The 20798-nt window shown below is 37.9% G+C and overlaps 1 protein-coding gene across 39 annotated transcripts in view; it reads right to left on the bottom strand.

Annotated features, from left to right (window-relative positions):
* Nucleotides 1–20798, bottom strand: part of PTPRT (protein tyrosine phosphatase receptor type T) — a 716634-nt gene that overhangs the window by 403803 nt on the left and 292033 nt on the right. The window contains exon 1 of one of the 39 annotated variants that reach the window (XM_078393175.1): nt 7311–8579. The exons of the other annotated variants lie outside the window; for them this stretch is intronic. Coding sequence (XP_078249301.1) covers nt 7311–7428 — 118 coding nt within the window. The 5' untranslated portion in view covers nt 7429–8579. Of the gene's footprint in view, nt 1–7310; nt 8580–20798 lie in introns of those variants that run through there. 39 annotated transcript variants of the gene reach the window in all.

Below are 20798 nucleotides of genomic sequence, written 5' to 3'. Positions count from 1 at the left end.
GGTAGTAAAGACTTGGACTTGGGACTCAGACCCAAAGACCTGCCAACATTCCTGGAATATATATGCATTACATTGGTATCTATGCTGTGTGGCAGCTGAAGAATTTTAAAGTTACAGTTTTATGTCCATTGACACTAAAGTTAGTGTGACCTATTTTGGGGCAGATATATATGGGAACTATATTACAAATAGTTCATGTAAAATCTTTCACCATTTATTAAAACATACTGAAACAGCACCGTCTACGTTGGCTTGGGCATGTCATGAGAATAGCTGATGGTCGGATTCGAAATTATCTCCTGTATGGAGAATTAGTGCAGGGAAATTGCCCCAGAAGGAGACCCCAGCTGCGATACAAGGATATCTGCTAGTGGGATTTAAAGGCCTTAGGAATAGACCTCAACAGATGGGAAACCTTGATCTCTGAGCGTTCAGCCTGGAGGCAGGCGGTGCATCATGGCCTCTCCCAATTTGAAGAGACACTTGTCCAGCAGGCCGAGGCAAAAAGGCAGTCCTGAAACCAGCAAAACCAGGGAGCTGGACAGGGGACAAATTGTACAGTGGTGCCTCGCATAACGTTTTTAATTGGTTCCAAAAAAAAAAACCCTTATGCGAAAAAAACTTTATGCGAAACACCATTTCCCATAGGAATGCATTGGAAACCGGTTAATCCGTTCCAATAGGCACGGATTGGCGTCCTTAAGCGAAAAAACCCATAGGAAACATTGTTAAACGATACAATGTTTCCTCCATTGGAATGTATTGAAGCCGACTCAATACATTTCAATGGCTTTGCGAAGTCAATTTTTGCAAATTTAAGTGTGTCATAAAAGGGTCAAAAATGGTTTTAAATGCTTGGATTAGCTTCTTCACCCTCTAAAACGGATGCAAAAGTTAATTTGGCTTTGATCTGACTTTTTGTTAATTTATGGTGAATTTTTCCCCCCAACTTTTGACAGCTGTCAAAATCTGACAGCTCCATTGTTTCCTATGGGGGAGAAAAAAATTCACAAAAAATTAACGAAAAGTCAGATCAACGCCAAATTAAGTATGCACACATTTTAGAAGGTGCACTAACGATTCCAAGCATTTAAAACCGTTTTTCAGCATGTTAAGACACTTTTGTAATTGAAAAAATGAACATCGTTAAGTGAAGCAGGGGACCTAAAACAAAAAACGTTAAGCGAAGCATGGTCCCAAAATCGCTATGTGAAAATCGCCCATAGGGAAAAACGTTATACGAAGCACAATCTGACTCTGAAAAAATAAACGTTAAGCGAAAAAAACGTTAAACGAAGCAAACGTTATGCGAGGCATCACTGTATTTGTATTCAGTGTGGAAGGGATGGCCACTCTCGAATTGGCCTTCTCAGCCACACTAAATGCTGTTCCAAGACCTGCATACAGAGCACGTTGCCATAGTCTCTCGAGACTGATGGATGCCTACACCTATTAAAACACATTTTTCTTCAGAAACAAAACAGTGGAATTTGGAGTGCTTCATAGTGTTACACTTCTTTTGTCAATCCAAAGGTCCTCTGGATTTCAGAATAGATACACTCCAACATTATGCATCACTCATCTATCTGTTAAGTGCTCCACATGTGACTGCAATCGCCCGTTCTTTAAAGGCAGAACATGGGTCATATCTCATTGGATGCAATGCATAAACTACACATTAAGACACTTCTAACTTCAAAGTCTAACCTCACTGGCTCTCTACAAGATTTATCACTGAAATTCTTCAAGTACTTTACACAGCAGTACCTCTGGCTTTCCTGGGTGAAGTTCAAATTACTTCATCATGACTTGAGGGCTTTCAGACCCAATTATGGGATTATTCTGCAGTAAGTGGTTTAAGCTCCTAAAAAGGCTTCTGAAGATGGGATTTAAGCATTTTCAAAATCCTCCCCACAATCAGAATAATTAATAGTCCCTCTCCAATGTGATTTAAGCAGAGCTTTCAATAACCTAGAACATATTAATATCACTACCTAGGATACAGAAATTATCGAGACAATCAAATAAATGGTATGCAACAATTAGCAGACTAAATATTTGTAAAGTTTAATGTTCAAACACCCTGTTTCCATCTTTTACGACTGGGAAATCAGATTACAGAAGATTTACTTGAAATCTGAATCTTAACCTTGTTTTCCAATTTTATTCTTTATTTGTTTATTTGGGGGGGAAACTCTATAACCACTTTTCATTTTTTGTTTTAAATGCAATGGTGTGTATACAGAGATAACATACTTAAAGTATTTAATACCAGTTGCAACAAAAAAAAATCAGATAGAAAAATAGCAGGAGGAAATTTAATTTGCCGGTTACCTCAGATCTCCTTTGGAAAAGGTAACACCAGCATTCACCCAGTGACCACTTGAAAAAAATCAGGGGAGAAAACTATGCTTCTGTGCTTTGGTATATAATCAAATGCTATACAGAAATCCACCCCACTCCCACCCTGAGAAGTTCAAAATACACAGACAGCAGAAATTATGAAAGATACTGCTCTGTTTCAGTCCCCAAGTTTCCATTCCATATACTGTATATTTTGATGCATTACAGAAAACAGATTCTGCAGAAATTAGAGGTGCTTTTTTGTCTTTTGATTTTATTTAATAGGCATGAACCTGACTGAACAGATGATGTCCCTTATTCCAGAATTTAGATATGGCTATTGTTTCAATGTTGGACCACTTATACATTCTGTTTCACAATGCTATTTCTTTTACAAGATAAAGCAAAAGCAGGGAGAGTTTACAGCAATCAATAAAAAATTATAGTTCAGAGGCAGGTGGTGATACACTGCAAGGAAGATGAGATGATGCCTACAGCTAAATGTCCATTCTCATCCTTTGCTCATATGGTCCCAGGTTTTTTTTCTTACATCTCCTCTTAAAAAGATTTTAGGAAGTGGGTGAGGAAGGAAGTGGCCTGTATATCTGAGATAACTGGTGAGGCCTGAAATGCCAAACTAGTCTAAAATATACCAGAATATAAAAACATTGCCTTTTTGGACTGTGGCACCTTGAATCCTCAGGTTGGCTGAAGGTTCTTGGGTGTTATAGTTCAAAAACCCACAATTTTTCCCATGCTCTGAAGTCAACAACCTCTCCAGATCCACCATTCTCATTCAATTTCATAGGAGAACAATTGCCATAAGTGATTTCAAAGGATAAATTTTTTTGAGAACTTCTCATGAGTAAGATGCAGGATTCTTGCAGTTACCATAGTTACAAGGTAGCTAAAGAATGTATGAACATGTCTTGTATTTAACAGTATGGTCATCTCTACGGGTGCCTGTATGCTCCAAAGCTCCCCTAATCTAAGGCCAAGTGCTAAAAAATCTCTTCAAATTTGAGGGAGTGAAAGTTGGAAGACAAATTATAGCACAGTGTTAGTGTCAGCATTTTCTCAGACCTGGGCCAATACTGGCCTTCCTTATTATTGGATTGTTTCCATGTCTCAGGAAGGATTCTAACTGGAAGCCTCAGATATTTGCAACCTTGTCTCATAAAACACATTATTTTCACATGAGATCCATATAGATCCCTTTAATTACTACTAATCAAGCATTTACAGTTATTATCCTTAGATGGATACCAGACTGAAAATGGTTTTGAAATATATAAAATAACCCAATCAACATTTGTCACGCTCACAGCAGCATATGATTCTGTCCACCTTCAATTGCTGCTGAAAAAACTCTGCCTCCTTAACTAAAGATAATGGACTAACAGAAATGGTCATCATTGTACTTCAAAATGAAAGTTTTTTTGCTGAATGTCAAGGGAGGCACAATTCCTGGAGAAATCAAAGGAATCTTCTCCTACAAAGTAGCATTCTGGCACCATTACTTTTTAACATTTACACAAATGATCAACCAATGTTCTCATACTCCAGGAGTTTTATCAATGCTGATAACCTTGCCCTGAAAGTCCAGAGGAACACCTCCGAGGCCACTGACACCAGTTAACCTCTATATTAGAAAATTGTTGCTCATATTATACAAACAACAAACCAACCACAAACCTGTGCTTTCCATTTAAAGAACAGAAATGCAGAAAGGAAGCTCTGAGTTAGCTGGAGAGGTAAGATTCTGGAAAAGAGATGGGGTATTCATATACAAATATGAATATCCCTTCACAGGTGCCATTAACAAGGGTCCAGCCCCATGAGGCTGGATGGTCCAGTCACCGATGCACCACAGACATGGGCAGCACGATTCTACAAATGGCTCTGCAGCGCGCGATCCACTTGCCACTCCTGGTAGGAGGCGGAAGGACAAGCCTCACTGCAAGGTCGAAGAGTGGCGTACAAATACAAAAATGTATTTGTATATGAATAGTCCCATCTCTATTCTGGAACACTGTCCTACCCAAAAAAATATCTGGATGTCACTTTAGATCAAACCCTCATCTACCAAAAATTATTATCTAAAAATCAAACAGAAAGCTGCCACCAGAAATAACATACTTAGGATGCTGGCTGGGTCAGACAGGGGTGGACACCCACAAACAATAAGAACAACAGATTTGTCCCTGTGCTACTCCACAACAGAATATGCTAGTGTTGTATGTCATAAATCTGCTCATATCAAACCAGTGGAGGTAGCTCTTAATGAATCATACAGGATTATTACTGGCTGCCTGTAGCCTACCCCACTGAAAAAAAATCTGAACTATTAGCTGGCATTATTCCTCTGGAAGTACATTGAGAGGTGTTAGCAAATATTAAACAGAATAAGGTAATACAGCACCAAACTCATCCACTTAATGGACTACAACCCCTAGAGGACAGGTAAAGTTTTCTGCACACATCTCAAGTTTGAAATATTGAACCCAAAGCATCTAGGCTAAATCTATGGACAGCAAAAACAACATACCTTGCTGAATGGATGAATGCTGAAGACTGTCTCCCCCCAGGTCAAGATTCTGGCTGGACTATCTGGAAGTCACTTAACTGATGTTGAAGCAAAGTAGGAAGATCAAAAAATAATCAAGTAAAAGGGGGCTACTTGAATGCAGGACAAATTTCTGTGAATTCAATCAATACAGCATACATTTGCATGCGATTTATGCCCCACTGGATGTCTAAAGAAGAATGGGTGAGATAATGCTATTGAAGTAGCCCACATGTGGTCAAAGACAGTCTAATTATTTTAACATTTTAAATTTGTTCAGACTTTATGTTCTGTAATAATAATATACCTTATTTTTCCGTGTATAAGACGACCCATGTATAAGACACCCCCACTTTTCTAACCCAAAATTAAGGTGGGGCTTAGCAAGCAGAGGGGAAAGCAGGGATCAAAGCCCTGCAGGATCACTTTGATCCCTGCTTTCCCCTCCACTTATTTTTGTTCTCTCCTCAGCTTACTTCTATGTATAAGATAACCCTCAATTTTTACTCTAAAGATTTTAGACAAAAGTATAGTCTTATACATGGAAAAAATATGGTAATCATGTGCTGTCAAGTTAATTCTGATTTATGGTGACCTTTTTCAGGGTTTTCTTGGTAGAGAAGTCTCAGAATTCCCTTCTTCTGGGGATGTCCTTGAACTGTGTGGCTTGTCTAAGGCCACACATGGTGGTTCTTTTCCCAGAAGGCACAGTGGGGAATCAATCTCCCAACCTCAGGCTCCTCAGCCAGATATCTAAACCACTGGTTCTTAACCTTTGTTACTCAGATGTTTTTGGACTGCAACTCCCAGAAGCCTTCACCATCAGCTCTGCTGGCTGGGGTTTCTGGGAGTTGTAGTTCAAAAACACCTGCGTAATGAAGGTTAAGAACCACTGATCTAAACCACTGAGCTATCCAGCCAGCTTTATATTTTGTATACATCCATGATTTTAAATTGTGGTATACTTTGGTTTGAATAAAAAGGAAAATTATGCTACATTCGACACAATGATAACAGGGCAATCCGGTTTAATTTTAACCCCAAAAATACAGTCTTCCCTCATGATCTTTCCCAGATATCATATCAGCTATAACACTCTGTGTGCTACAAAACCAAAACTTCACCTGCTTCTTTCCAGCTACTCACATCACTTCTTTCCAACAACACTTCTAGCTCCCACTGTTTCATTCAAGCACCATCCAGATACAAATGCACTCCACAACTTCCATTCACTTTATATACATGACTTGCCATCCTTACCCTAAGAAACACATAACATATGCAAGAGAAACCATTGCACAAATTCATGTAGGAGCATACTCCACTTAAAGTTCGGACACATTTTTCACATTAAAAAGCATGTCTGCTGAAGAAGCACGTGTTACCATAGTCAAGATTTCTTGATCGGCAAAGGGTTTTCTTCTATGACTGATAGTCCCTGTCTAATATTGTAGCCTAATATATTTTGGCTAGTACAAAGTACAAAGATATGCACATACCAAATTATGCCCTGTTGAAGGCAAACCTGTAACCCAAAAGATTGGTCTGAAAGATTCCTCTATCATTCAATTATCGCTTGCATTTTCAAACCACATTCTTCGTCCATTTCAAGAGTAGGCAAACAAATGGCCATGTTATATAATGTAAACTTTAAGCAAGCTCTTCCCTTCTCCTCAGCTCTGCCACCAAAATGTTCCATAAAAGTGATACAATTTTAATGTGGTGTTTGGTGGTTCATTTATCAACTTGCAGGAAAGCATTTTGTATTAAAATACACCATTACAATATTCAAGTTGACCTTATTAAAAACACCAAATCTAATTTTAACTTATATGAAAACAGCTTCCCCTAAGGCTTCTTTTAAAGTACAGGAGAAGCGTTTGTTGACTAATGAAATTTGCAACCTTTTCAGAGGGTTGGGAAATAGCATCCTAATTGGTCAAAAGTGATGTTCAGAGCTCTCAGGCAATTTAGGGCCTTCTTGCTTTTAACCACTTCCAGTAACTTAGACAGAAAATAAATGAATGATGGGACAAAATTAAAAATAATTTCTTAAACACAGTTAACAACCTCGGCTATAAGACATGGCCACATTCCACATATTTAACATCTCTTTCCCAAAGGAAATATAATTCTTCCATATATTCCTACTTGAACACCAATTCTTCACAAGACATTGAACATTGCTTGTAATCAGTCAGAACTTATGTCAGTTATGTTGTTGCTTGTGTTGTGAGAATGGACAACTGCCACAGTTTTCAAACAAATGTTTTGCGTGTTGAAACTCTTTGGATTTTATTTGCAACCTTGCATGCGGTCTGTAATTTGAGTGACTGGGACTGAGTTTTCTGGGCTGGAGTGATTATGTATCCAGCACTAACCAATTCAAACAGAGCCTCACCTCTCTGCTGAGTGCTGTCTCTCCCTCTTTCATTGGCTGGTGGCAGTTGATTACTATTGATCTGTTGGGTTGGTTGCAATAAGGAAAGCAGTATGTACAAATCTGTAATTTCAAGCATAAGTAATAAGTATTTTTTTCTCCTACAAATATTTCAAAATGAGTTACGACACTTTAAGTGCCAGTAAATGAAAAAAGGGTGGCCTCTGGGGAACCTGTATTCTCCCCCATGAATATCTATATTTCTGCTGCATAGCAAAAAGGAATGTTAACAGAAGTTCAACACTCTGCAACACAATTAGCCTGTCCTCTTGTGTCTGACATGTGTTTACTTAGGTTCACAAGAGAGGGGGGATGCCAATTTGTCTAAGATACATTTTTATACAAATAGAAAACACATTGGTGTGTTTTTTGTGCTTTTTAAAACATATACAGTAAGCATTATAATGGAGCAAGAGGAACTGAGAAAAGGTGAAAGGGGCATCTTCATGGATGCCCCTTCTCCCTCATCCTCCCATACCACAAGCTATTCCACAGTGCATGCCCACTATGTAGAATTTTCAGAAGACTGCAAAATCTCCCTCCAAAATGGGTGGAGGTTTCTAAAAAAGAAAATTCTAAAGGCAAAACTACAAACAATTCCAAGAAGAAAAAAAGATGGAAGACAGAAAAAAAAAAAAGACCAATGTGGTTTCACAAAAAGCTCAGAGAGGCTCTGAAAACAAACAAACAAAAAATGACGAATATAAGAAGTGGAAAGAAGGCCAGAATACAAAGGAAGAGTACAGACAAATAGCAAACAATTGCAGGGATATCATTAGGAAGGGCAAAAACTGAAATGAGCAAGAGATGGTAAAAGCAATTTTTTAAAAAAGCATTCTTCATGTATGTGCATGGCAAAAGGCAAAGAAAAGAAAGAGTGACTCAGCTACTCAATGGGGATGGGGAAATGATACGGCTGGAGTCATTCAAGAGAAAATTGGAAACCATCTGTCAGATCTGCTTTGATTTGGATTAGGGGGTTGGATCCGATGGTCTTATAGGCCAGTTCCAACTCAGTTATTCTATGATCCTATGATTCTAAGAGTGGAAAATCCACTTCCACCAGTCCAGTTGTACATACTAAAATCTGAATCCAAGCAAATGATAAGCATGAGTCTAAGTATGAGAAGCAATGTGATAATACTAGACAGAATAAGACTAAGGAGATCTGAGTTCAAATCGTCACACTGCCGTAGAAGTTCACTGGTACTGTAAGTGGCAACAGTAAACTATTCCCCTGATATATCAAATGCCTTGAAAACTCTATCACTCTTCATAGTTTGGAAGCAATTTGATGACATGTAACAATAAGTCTAGGCATGCCCAAGCCTTGGTCATGCCTAGTTTATAATCTTGTTTATAATCATTGATTGTACCAAACAATATATTGCACAATTATGGTGTTGCATCTCTACAATCCAGGTTATAAAAAGGCACATGAAGGCTCAGGCAAATTTTCAGCACAGAACATTAAAAAAATTAAGTGTAAACAAGTGATATGAGGTAAAAATATGTCTGAAAGTAAAGGGGGAAAGTACACATTATCATTCATAAGACTCATATTTTACAACAGAGATAAATCTCTTGAGTATGACTCATTGCTACAAAAAATGAATCTAAGCACCACCAGGTAGCAGTAATCATTGTACGTATTTGCTTCAAAAATTACTGATAATGACAAAAATGGTACTAACGCCTCATAGCAATCAAAGTAGAAAAGGTATCAATGATGGAATTAAAAACTTTTCCAAAAGCTTATATGAAAGGAATAGAGAAAAGAGAAAACAAGTCATTCATGGCTTGCTACAGAGCAATTACTTGATACATCATGTTCTATTGTGTAATATTAGCTCCAGGCCAACAAGCAGGGCAGTAAAACATATACTGTGAATGAATTATAGGATATAAGGACAGATAATCCAGGTCCTTCAGCTATTTGCAGCTCCACCAGGGAGAAAAAGAGAAAGAGAGTTTAACTGAAACATATCCTATTCCAGGCGTACAGGAGAAAAGATATAATTATGACTGAGACTGTAGCATGCCTGAGGAAAATGCAAAGAGTTGGATGGAGAAGTCAAATGCCAGAAAAACTAAGTCTAAGAGCAGACTCCATTTTGTGAGTCTCAAGAATTGTCAAGTCAGCAGCAAAGGGATGTGTCTTTGTGATATCACATGAGTGACACAGCTACAACAAAATTATCAGAGATACAATGATGAATTTAAAGGCCAAATAATTATTACTGTGAAGTAAGGGTGCAACTGTTTAGCCTCTCTCTCAATGAGAAATTGTTGGGGGTGGGGGAGAGTCTTTTCTCCTTGCAGTAAGTGTTCTCTGTACAAAAATTTTTTCTCTAAGGAATCTTGCATAAAATCTCTGAGTTTTCTGGAATAAACACCAGTCTATACAGTTTTCTTCTGTTCTAGTGCTTATCATAATTAATAACCTAACCCCAGTTTTTCCCCCAAATACTTTTGCAAAAACAATGGGCAAACCACCTGAGTATGACACACTTCCTGTACCCTATAGATGCACAAAGAGATTTTGATAAATAAATTCTCAGATATGCACAGATCAGGGAGATGTGGAAATCAGGGCTTTGGGAACACATTGGGCTACCAAGGTGGCTATGTAAAGCTCATGGACTGCAGTTTGCCCACTCTTGATCTAAGTTAAAGTCAGTGCTGGAATGAAACGTAATAAGAAACATGTTCAAAAACATCAGGGTGTATTAGGCAAGAAACAGTCATATAATTGGGGATGCTTGGAAATAAGAGTCCATCACTTCAAAGGTGAAATATTAAGGGAAATTTGTATTGTCAAATTTGACTCCAAGACATTCAGGTTGACAGCAAGTCTCAAAGCAGATTAATAGAATTAAGAGGCAGGAGATCCAAACACAGGTAAGCAGACCCAGTTTAACTCTTTTGTTTATCAGTCTTTGAGAAGCTGCTTCCACCTTCTTTTGGAAGGGAATGAGAGGGATGGCGGGGGGGGGGGGAGAGAGAGAGATGGAATTCTTACCAGTGTTCTTCTCTAGTAATGATTATTTATTTGGCATTAGTCTCTTTTCCGAAATCTCCATAGGAAAATTTGTGTATATTTTTTGTACACACTTTTGCTAAAGTACACATTTTATCCATTCTTCTTCTCATACATGAACACTTTTAGTTGTGTCCTTTTTTTTTCAAATGTATGCAACATTTTGTGATTTTATTTTATTTTTTAAACTCTTTGCAGAACCACATTCAAAGCCTAGGAAACCTACGCGCTTCTTAGGCAAATGATGCTCCTGAGGCAAAAGGTGCTTCCTCCCATTGCCAGTCTTGGGAGCTATGAAATGGATACTTCTGTAGGAAAATGTGAACACAGCAAATGTATTTTCCATTCCTAGGGGCTGCCAGGAGGTTAATGCCAATGAAAGTGCAAAAGTATAAATGTTCCTGAAGGCTCCTGTGGGAAGTGTTCCATTTTGTATTTCACAGTTTTAGTCACAGGGCATGTGCTGACAAAAGATCTTGAAACAGTCCACTGCATTTGGCCTAGAGTGAAATTATATATTACAATATCTTTTCATATATTTAGATTTTTAATTGTATGTGTGTGTTTTTTCTACCAATCACGCTATATAATCATATATTTATCTACAATTATATGCAATCTTATGATGGCAACAGATTTCTGCCAGACAGCAGATTTCGAAGGGCTACAACTATGATATTAAGTTCATAAATATTATTTTCATTTTTTTCATGAAATAAAATAAAACAAGACCAAGACCAACAGAACTGCAGGGCTGGGAGGGACCCTAAATATAATTGAGTCTAGCCTCTGTAAGGGAGGCACAGTGTGGAATCAAACCATCAACCTCTGGAGCCAGGTACCTAAGTCACTGACTTATGTAATGTTATATTTAATGGCATCTTGTATTAACTCTATAGTTAATCTTTTTCATCTACACACAGTAGCTCTTCTCTCAGAAAGTACTATGGGGAACTGTATATCCAAACCCCTGGCTATGGAGCTAGGTACTCCAACTCACCGAACTACCCACATAGCGACAGAGGGGATGTACAGAGACATAAAGTAAGTGAAGTATTTGTGAATGGTATTGTGTCAGAGAAAATAGTCATTCCTACCATGTCCACCACCATTATTTAAACATATTTACATATGGACTTTACAGCTTACCAGTAAGGTAAAAAATGGACTATTTTACAACTTGTTCCTGATGCTATTCAGTAGCATAGAAATAAACAATAAAGCTGTAATCAGAAAAAAATAATAATAACGTGACCACTGTGAAATGAAGCTCTAAGTAATAGCTTGGCTTCTAAATGCCTCCTCCCCCACCCCACCATCTAACACTTCAGTTTTAATAAGACTTTGCAGCCTCATTTGCAGAATTAAAGGAGTGGGAAAGAGAAAATTGACTTGGGGTGAACAGCTCAGTTGAAACAAAAAACTACAACTGAGCATAATCAAGCTCCATTCTTCTTGCACTGTTGAATGCTGCCAGCAATGATGAAAGCACTCGCTGTATTGACTCTGAGCAATTAGTCATGGCTGAAGTTTCACTACAGCTTGTTCACATCATTCTTGGGTCAACAGTTTTTCACCACCTTTCATATGTGAATTTTGCTTATATGGTGTATCAATCACTGTAGTAATGCCGTTGGAGAAAATCTCAAATACTAGGCAAATATTTTGAAGAAGGTCCAGCATTTTCCTTTTTATTTAGCCCTCTTTTTGGTGGAAGCAGAATTCACTGCCAGAGCAACACCTTTTGCCTATTGATCCTTGCTTAACTGTAGATATATTTGACTTAGACCACTACATTGGAATGGGCCAGTCCTGAAGCAGAAGTCCCCAAGTTCAATCCCTAGCTTTTCCAAGTGGGGCTGGGAAAAGGCCTCCATCTGAAACATTGGATCACTGCTCCCAAATGATAAAAATAGCATGTCATTAACTTGATTCCAAATCATGTCTACACAGTGTTCAGAAGTGTTTCATCAGTCCCTTCTTCTGGCAGGACTGTAGGACTATATAGCTTGCTTAAGTTCACACAGGTTGGTTCTTCCATGAGACATATTGGGGAATTGAACTCCATTGTGCTTCCTCGCTCCATGAAAAGGTGGCCCAACTCCATGAGCTACCAGGCTATCCCAGATGATACTGAGCTAGATGATATAACTCTGAATATAAAATACCTTCCCCTGTGCTTCCTCTCTAGGTCAGCAAAGCTCTTAAAAGCTCTCTTAATGATAAAAGGATTTTGTTTTCTAAACCAAATTTATAAAATGTATTACCTCATTTTGCTTCTTCTACGTAAAGTGGTGACTTGAGTTGCAAACTTTTAGGTCTGGGATGATGGTTGTAACTCAGGTTGGTTGTAACTCAAAGCACCATTTTCCATAGGAATACAGTGAAACACAATTAATCCGTTCCAGCCATTTTTGAAGGCTAAAAAAAGGGCAGGAAAGGAGGGATGGAGGGAACAATGGGGAAAAGAGGAAAGAAAGAAGGTCATTATTGGGGTACATAAACCCCTCAGACAAAGGTTTGTCCTTTTAGGCACAAAAAGAGAGAGGATAGAGAGAAAGAAAACAATTGTGTGTGCGGGAGAATTTGGAACCTAAAAAAAAAAAAAAAAAAACCCATTCTAGCAGGGACTAATGCAAAAGCAGTTAATCCATCCACTAGGGGGAGACTTTTTAAAAAAAAACAAACTAAGATGACCTCTAAGGTTAAAAAACAGGCAGGAAAGGAGGGAGGGAGGGTGGGAGCAATGGGGGAAAGAGGCCTTTTCTCCTGTTATATCTCAAAGCGCCGGCTGCAAGTCAAAGCAAAATGTTGTGACCGGAGCTGGTTGTAAATCAAATTGGTTGCAAGTCAAGACGGTTGTAAGTCAAGGCACCACTGTAAATGGATTGTACATGTTTGTCATGCTGTGAACTTGGAAATGACAGCAGCCCTAATAGGACTTTCAAGGTAAGTGAGATATTTAAAGAATTATTTTATCATTTACACACACACCCTGGAATTTCCATGGCTGAACAGGGATTTGAACTCAGATCTCCTGAGTCTTAGTCCATAATTCAACCCACTATACCACTCTGGGCACTCCCTGGCTTCTACAGTGCTTACTGAATATAAAAGATACTTTCAGTTTAGATATGTTAAACTTTTCTTATTAGGTTCACCTTCACTCTACACTATAGATAATTAAAAGAAACATTGTTACCAACTGGTAGCTCAAAATTAAGTGATAATGCAAATGTAAAACAAGGTATCAAGGGGAATGACCTAATACTTTGAGTTGCTGGATACAGGTACATAAATTTAAACACAGTGAGAAGCTGTGCTGAAGACTTTTTAAAAACATTTTGCGAAGAACCACAAATGGAACATTTCTTTTCATCTAGGATATGAGATGATAATAAAAGTCAGTGAACTTTTTGCCATTATTAATAAGACAATCCCACTAATTTTGCACACAACTGAAGGTCAAAATCTCACAGCAAAGATTTTTACCATATATAAAGTGAGAAATGTACATGTTCATCCTGGATTCAGAAAAGAAAGAGGCACTAGAGGTCACAATGCAAGTAGACTTTGGATTCAAGAGCATACTAAAAAAAAAAAATGAATAAACTCAGTTTGTACTATATAGAGTAGAGTAAGCCTTTGACCATACAGTAAACCTTCATGTGCATTAGGAAAACCACGGGTTGTGCAAAAACACATGATCTGTCACATTTGAGACATAACTTATATTCTGGCCAAGAAGCTAATGGTTACGAGAGAGTATGGGGAAACAGAATGGTTTTCTGTTGGCATAGAGGTAAGACAAGGATGTATTTTAGTTCTCTCTCTCTTCTATGTATATGCAGAACATATTGTGCAAAAAGCTAGATTCAGCTGGGGGAATGAAAATTCTTGCAAGTAATATCAATAATTTAAGATATGCAGATTATATCATATTATTAGCAGAAAAGCACAGTGAACTGAACAACAGATGAATGTGAACAAAGTGCAAAAACAGCCTTACAGCTGAAATGTAAAAAGACAAAAATAATAAACCTAGAAGAGTTACATGACTGTAATGCATTTTATGAAGAGATCAAAACTGTTAAAGATTTTCTATTAAAAAAACTGAAATGTGGAAGATATGAACAAACTAGCAAGGACCTTTAAGTGTAAGGATGTCTCACTAATATCATTCATACTGTGATAATTCCCAACAGAAGGAAGTAGGAAAAGATGAAAACCTAACATGAGTTGACTCAACTCAATAAAGGAAACCAGAGTCTTCAGTTTTCAAGACTTGAACAGGATTGTTAATGACAAGACCCTCTAGAGAACGCTAATTCATACACAAATCAGATGCAATTTGATGGCACATGACAACAACAACATTAATAATGAATGGTTGAACAGGATAAACAAAACATTAATAATGTTCAATGGGGGGGAATCTTGTAGATTAGGATATATTATACCCAAAAAATCCCCAAGATTAATGTACATAACATTCTGAAGCTGTGACCAAAAAAATATAAAAAATCACTTCCACATGGGTCAACAGTAAAGTGCATTTTCCAAGGTTCAGAAAGTATGATTTTCTTCAGAAAGCCTTTCTATAAACAACTTAAAATTATGCATACAGCAGATTGCAGTCATGAAACAAAGGTCACCACTATTAGATCTAACTCTCATCATGTTTGCCTATTCATTTGTTTAGATTAAGGAAAAGAGAGTTCCAAAGCATCTAGGAGTGATGGGGGGAGGGAACAGAGAAGGAAAGAGGATGCATGTCTGAAATCTCTCTCTACTTCAAAGCTCTGACCAATTATTATAATTCTTTCCTCTCGGAGCCACACAGACATATGAAAATCAGGGCTAAGCAGGTTATTCCCATTTTGTTGTCACCCTTGAACTTTCAGAAGATGGTGTGATACAAATTGAATTGAATGAGTAAATTAAAATGACCTTCTATTCATTCTGTCCTCTCCTTGTCTTGCCCATTAACTCAAAAACAATTCCACCACCAGCCCACGAAGCTTCCTACAACGACAACATAAGAATAAGGGGAAATGATGACAACCTTGCACATTACACATGAACACAGACCATAGAAGAACAGCTCTTAGTCGTATGAATAATTTCAGAACAGTTTACACACAAAACGATTACATTCATGTGTGCCCAGAGAGAACAGAAGGGAGCAATCACATTATACAGCACATCAAAACCACTGTAAAGTTTTCATAGCAAGCAGCACGTTCATATTCCATAGACTGAATCTAATTTCCTGAAGTGGAAAATATCATAGCAGGCAACCCTGGGGGAGAGACCCTTATTACTGTAGCTTAACTAGTGTGGAGACTATGCAGGCACAAGAGGTTCCATTTCGTTGTATGTTAGATGATAATGTGGGTAGTCTTAATTAATATCCATCATTCGAGAAATCGGTTTGGTCCAGCATCCTTTTTCCACTTTAGAGGCATCAGGTAAGTCAACATGAAGTCCTAACTCTCAAGATAAGGTCCAGAACAGAGACCCTCACATACCACTCAGTCGCAGTGTCCCGACTTTCTTGGTGTGGGTAATTTCCAGGAGAGTCAATGTATCTATGGCTAGGGCAAATCTTCCTGCCTGGTACCCTTACCCAACACTCTTGAGTCACCCTGAAACTCAGTACTTCGGGAAGACACCAAACGTGCACACTGATTCTGTCAGGTAGGAATACCAAAACATCCAAAAACTACAGAGGATCCAGAAGGGGCATGAGATAAGGCCCTTCTTTAGTAACAGCAAACCCCACTTTTTTCTCAGAGTAATCAAACTGTTGTAAATGTTATCTTATTAAACATGCTGCAAAAAATACAAAAAGAAATAAAGTCACAGGCGGTTTCAAAAAAGTAGTTCTAAAAACTTCAAAAGCAGCCAAAACGTCTGTGAAATACACATACATTGGGAAAAATGTGAGGCTAAGGCAATTTCAGAACAATTTCCACAATAAATAAAAAAAGCTAGCTATTGGAGACTACTTATATAGAAACAGAGCTTCAGCATAGTTCCAGAGCATATACAGAGTAGCAAGACAGCAGGAGACTATAACATTCTCCTTAGAAAAATGAGGCTAGGCTAAGCTTATTCCCCTGGCAAAATCTTACAATTATTAGGTAGTGTCTCCCCTTTTCTTCTGGCCTTCTCTTAGCCAGCACAAGCTAACAAGCCCATGTTTTAAAGGTACTGAAACCATCATCCTCTCATTTGTCACTCTTTTGATACTATTAAATTATTATCCAGGATATTTCAAGCATCCATATTTAAGAAATCAGACAGAAGCTAGATCCGCTAATAAAGTTGTTCTGGAACCAAAGTGGGTAGCTGTCTTTCTTGCAGGAAAAACAGTATTGCAATGTGTTAAAGGGTAACAACTTTATTTGGCATACGTTTTTGCAGAATCAGCTGTATGCCCCCCCAGGTCCTCCATGGGGAGGGAAATATCAAAGGGACCCATGGGGCCTAATGTAAAGCTGGAATGGAAACATCTTTTCTAACTCAGCTATTAACTAAACCAACAAGATAATTCTAAACTGCTTTAAATGACCCAGTCCTTCTTTACTCTGCCCCAATCAGTCCAAATTTGGGCAACCCATGAGTCCATAGATGAGTGATTATTTTAATATGCTCATGCTACTTCATGCTGTATTTCAACAGATATTTTTCAGTTCCCCTTGCCTTTTCATTTTTAACTTACTAATCTATTATATTAGTCTAACGCTGAGGGAGGTCCAGAAGGAAAGAACAAAGAGTAGGGCTTTCTCGGCAGTGGCCCCTCGCCTTTGGAATAACTTGCCAGTGGAGATCCACCTGGCTCCCTCTCTGGGTGTTTTCAGGAATAAACTTAAAACCTGGCTATTTGGGCAGGCTTTCCTTCCTGCCATATCTTAACTGCCATACCTTAATTGCTTATACTTCACCATCTTGGACTTATAATATATGTTTTTGGTTTTATTGTTTTTAAATTTGTAAACCACCCAGAGTAGACCCTCGGTCTAGATGGGCGGGACAGAAATATAATAAATAAATAAATAAATAAATAAATAAATAAATAAATAAATAAATAAATAAATAAATAAATGAACGAACGAACGAACGAACGAACGAACGAACGAACGAACGAACGAACGAACGAACGAACGAACGAACGAACGAACGAACGAATGAATGAATGAATGAATGAATTTTAGTATGTCCCCGTATCATTTTTTAAAGAAAACATATAAGTCAAGGGCATAACTGGAAAGGAATATATTTTATATACCTAAAGAAACATATACTTGAAGCAGACATTGATTCGGAGACATGGATGGCATGAGAAATAGCATCATTACTGAGATATCTTTTTTTATTTACTGTAAACTCCAGGGTGAGGGCTTGGTCTGCTGACACATTTCATTACAGTGTGAGATCCACCCTATCTCAATAGTTTTTAGCTCACGACCACATTTTTGGAACACAATACTAAGGACCTATTTTACTTGGTTATGCAACTGGAGGCATGTTGAAACCATTCTACTGATGGAAATATTTTTATCGTTAAAACAGGAAATAAAAATTCTCCTTGGTGCCCTATGTACAGTACCAGAAACGTTTTGGAGAACTGGGAAGCCCTGCACAGCAGGATTTGAATGGCACAAGGACTGAGTGTAGGGAGGAAATGAACGTCCCAATGTATTAGTGAGCATCATCTAGCATAACATGAGATTCATGACTTAATGTATCTTGACCCTATAGCCTTATTCCAAGGGAAGGACTGTAACTCTGGTGGAGATGTGAATCAGCATATAAGTCTCGCCCCCATCCAGATGTCAGTCAGGTTTTCACATATTCCATGTGAAGGTCTGAAAAAGCACTTTCAGGCATGTTCTGGCTTATGCTGCTTATGTGATAAGGAGCCTGATAAGGAATTACTTTCCCAAATCAAAATAATCCCTCTTTTCCTTGCAATATTTCACACAGGATTTCAAGCCTCAGTCCAGCATGAGAAAACACACAATTTTGCTTCTATCTACATATTGAATTCTAGTGCTTTTGTTCGCTTCGACCTAGGTTGCAGTAGCACATTGTCATCAGACCTAGCCTTCAATTATAGATTAATACAATATATCTAAACACATTTACCTAGAATTTAATAAACAGCTCTTTAGAATTAAGCTGTTCCAATTTGCTTTCATTTCAGCTTCTGTCCATGCACGTCATTGCCAATTTCATATTACCTTCACCAAATTAGTCAGACCTTTGCATAAGCACTGATCCATACAATTCCAAAGAGACATGAGAATCTCATTAGACTAAACTCAGATCAAGCACTCATAAATTTGTTTGATGAAAGGGGGGGTTGAAAAAAGAAGAGAAAAAAAGAAAAACGTATTGGCAAAACAATACCTAATTCACCCATAATTATCTTTATCATTTTTTTATCAGCCCTGCCTGCCATGACAACATCTCTGCCTCCCAATCTGTTTATTTCCAACATCAAATCCATCAATGCCTTCTCTACTGGATGGCCATTCATCACTGCCTACACCTCTTATTACTGTATAACAACTACAGTAACACTTCTGAACAGTGATCTATGCTTGCCTTCTTTTCCTATGGAATGATCTTACAGATTTTGCACCCCTTCATTTCATAGAGTAAAGATTTTTCAGTATAATTTCCAATGGTGGACTGAGAAGACTCTAAACAAGCAAAGCATACTTTAAAGCAGCCATTCTCAACAAGGACAAAATGGCCCCCTGAGGTGCCGTAGCACATTTGAGGGGGGATGCAGACTGAAAAATGTAATAATGAGTTTTTCTATCATCTGTATCCTTGTTTGATGGGGGCCTTGGAACCTGAGAAGAGCTCCTTAAAGGGCTGTGGCCAAAGGGAGGGAGAGATTGGGACGGCGTACTTTGAAGGTTATCACATGATAGTCCTAACAGTTTGGATTTTATTTTCGACATTTGAGAATACCAGATTAATGTAATAGTGGTATAACTAAAAGTGAATGGTTTCCCATGTAGAAAAATCTACAAACTTTGTGGCAAATTCTGAAGAGCCTATTTCAGAGGTGGGGGTCTTGTCAACACAGCCAACAGAGAAGGATGACAGCAGCAGCAGTCCAGTGTCAATTTGCTGCTATCAGTCCTCTAACAAAGCTTCCAGGAATTTTGACTGGAGATCCAGGTTGCAAAGCTTTGTAATTATACATTATTACAATGTCATACCTATTATGAGTTATTTTAAGGAGAAAGGTGGGATAAAAAAGCAGACAGACAGACAGACAGACAGACAGACAGACAGACAGAAAGAAAGAAAGAAAGAAAGAAAGAAAGAAAGAAAGAAAGAAAGAAAGAAAGAAAGAAAGAAAGAAAGAAAGAAAGAAAGAAAGAAAGAAAGAAAGAAAGAAAGAAAGAATAAGGTAAGATATCATTAAGACCTCTACACTGCCAAATTTCAGAATTTAGGGAAACTGTATATCCTCCCTTACGTTTATTTTCAATATAAACTTCAAAAACAGACAAAGCAATAACTATAGTACCCACCTGAGGTGAAATAAGGGGTTTCACTTATTCTGTCAGGTTACTCATAGGTAATCTGTACTTTTTAGACTTATATCTCCAGATTCCAGAGAACAATATAGCATAGCTTTCACATATTGCTTCCACAAGGATAGATATTAACATCGCCACAGAATGAAACAATGGAATTATACCAAACTATTATGAGTTCTGAAAGAGATGGTGATGCCTCTTACAAACCTTTTAAGAATTATTTCTCTAAGTAATGCAAGTGGCAGAGCTTCAGTCTTTGACTTGAAACTATACTGACTTTTTGAAAAAATGACATTCTGTGGAAGAATCAATTTGGTTAGAAATGGATGGTTTAAATACAGACTAGGGAGTTAACTTCTCACCTATCTCATCCTCACAAGTAAGTGATAAAGGACTGCAACCTTCTCCTCTTCCCTGGTGAGAATGAAATTTTTTTTCTTCTAACCAGTAGAGTTCTCCCATTGTAGGAATGACGTTTTGTTCAAAAGTTGCCCATTTTGCACAAAATCTGTCCAATGTTGTGCAAAACTGTGCAGCTTGTATGAATTGCACAAATCCTAGAAAGTAGTATAATCACTCCTTTTTCAAGAACTCAAAGCACTGAGTAGGCTTTTTGTGTCTTTCCTTCTGTGCTTGCTTTATGTGTATGTACTTTGCTTCTCAAGGAAAAAGGGGCATTTTGCACTAATTACACAAATTTTAAGGTGGAAAAAAGCTCTCTGTCTTGCTTTTAGCTGGAAACAAGGAATCTCATAGAGCCTACGTGTCTTTTACAAAAACAGCCTAAATCAACAGAATTTTTAAAAAATATGGGAAACATTATCTTTTAGCCTTATA

Source organism: Pogona vitticeps, chromosome 4 (genome assembly GCF_051106095.1).
Source record: "Pogona vitticeps strain Pit_001003342236 chromosome 4, PviZW2.1, whole genome shotgun sequence".
Lineage (NCBI taxonomy): Eukaryota > Metazoa > Chordata > Lepidosauria > Squamata > Agamidae > Pogona > Pogona vitticeps.
Note: the sequence above shows the minus strand (reverse complement) of the source record. Positions and strands in the feature narration are given on the sequence as shown.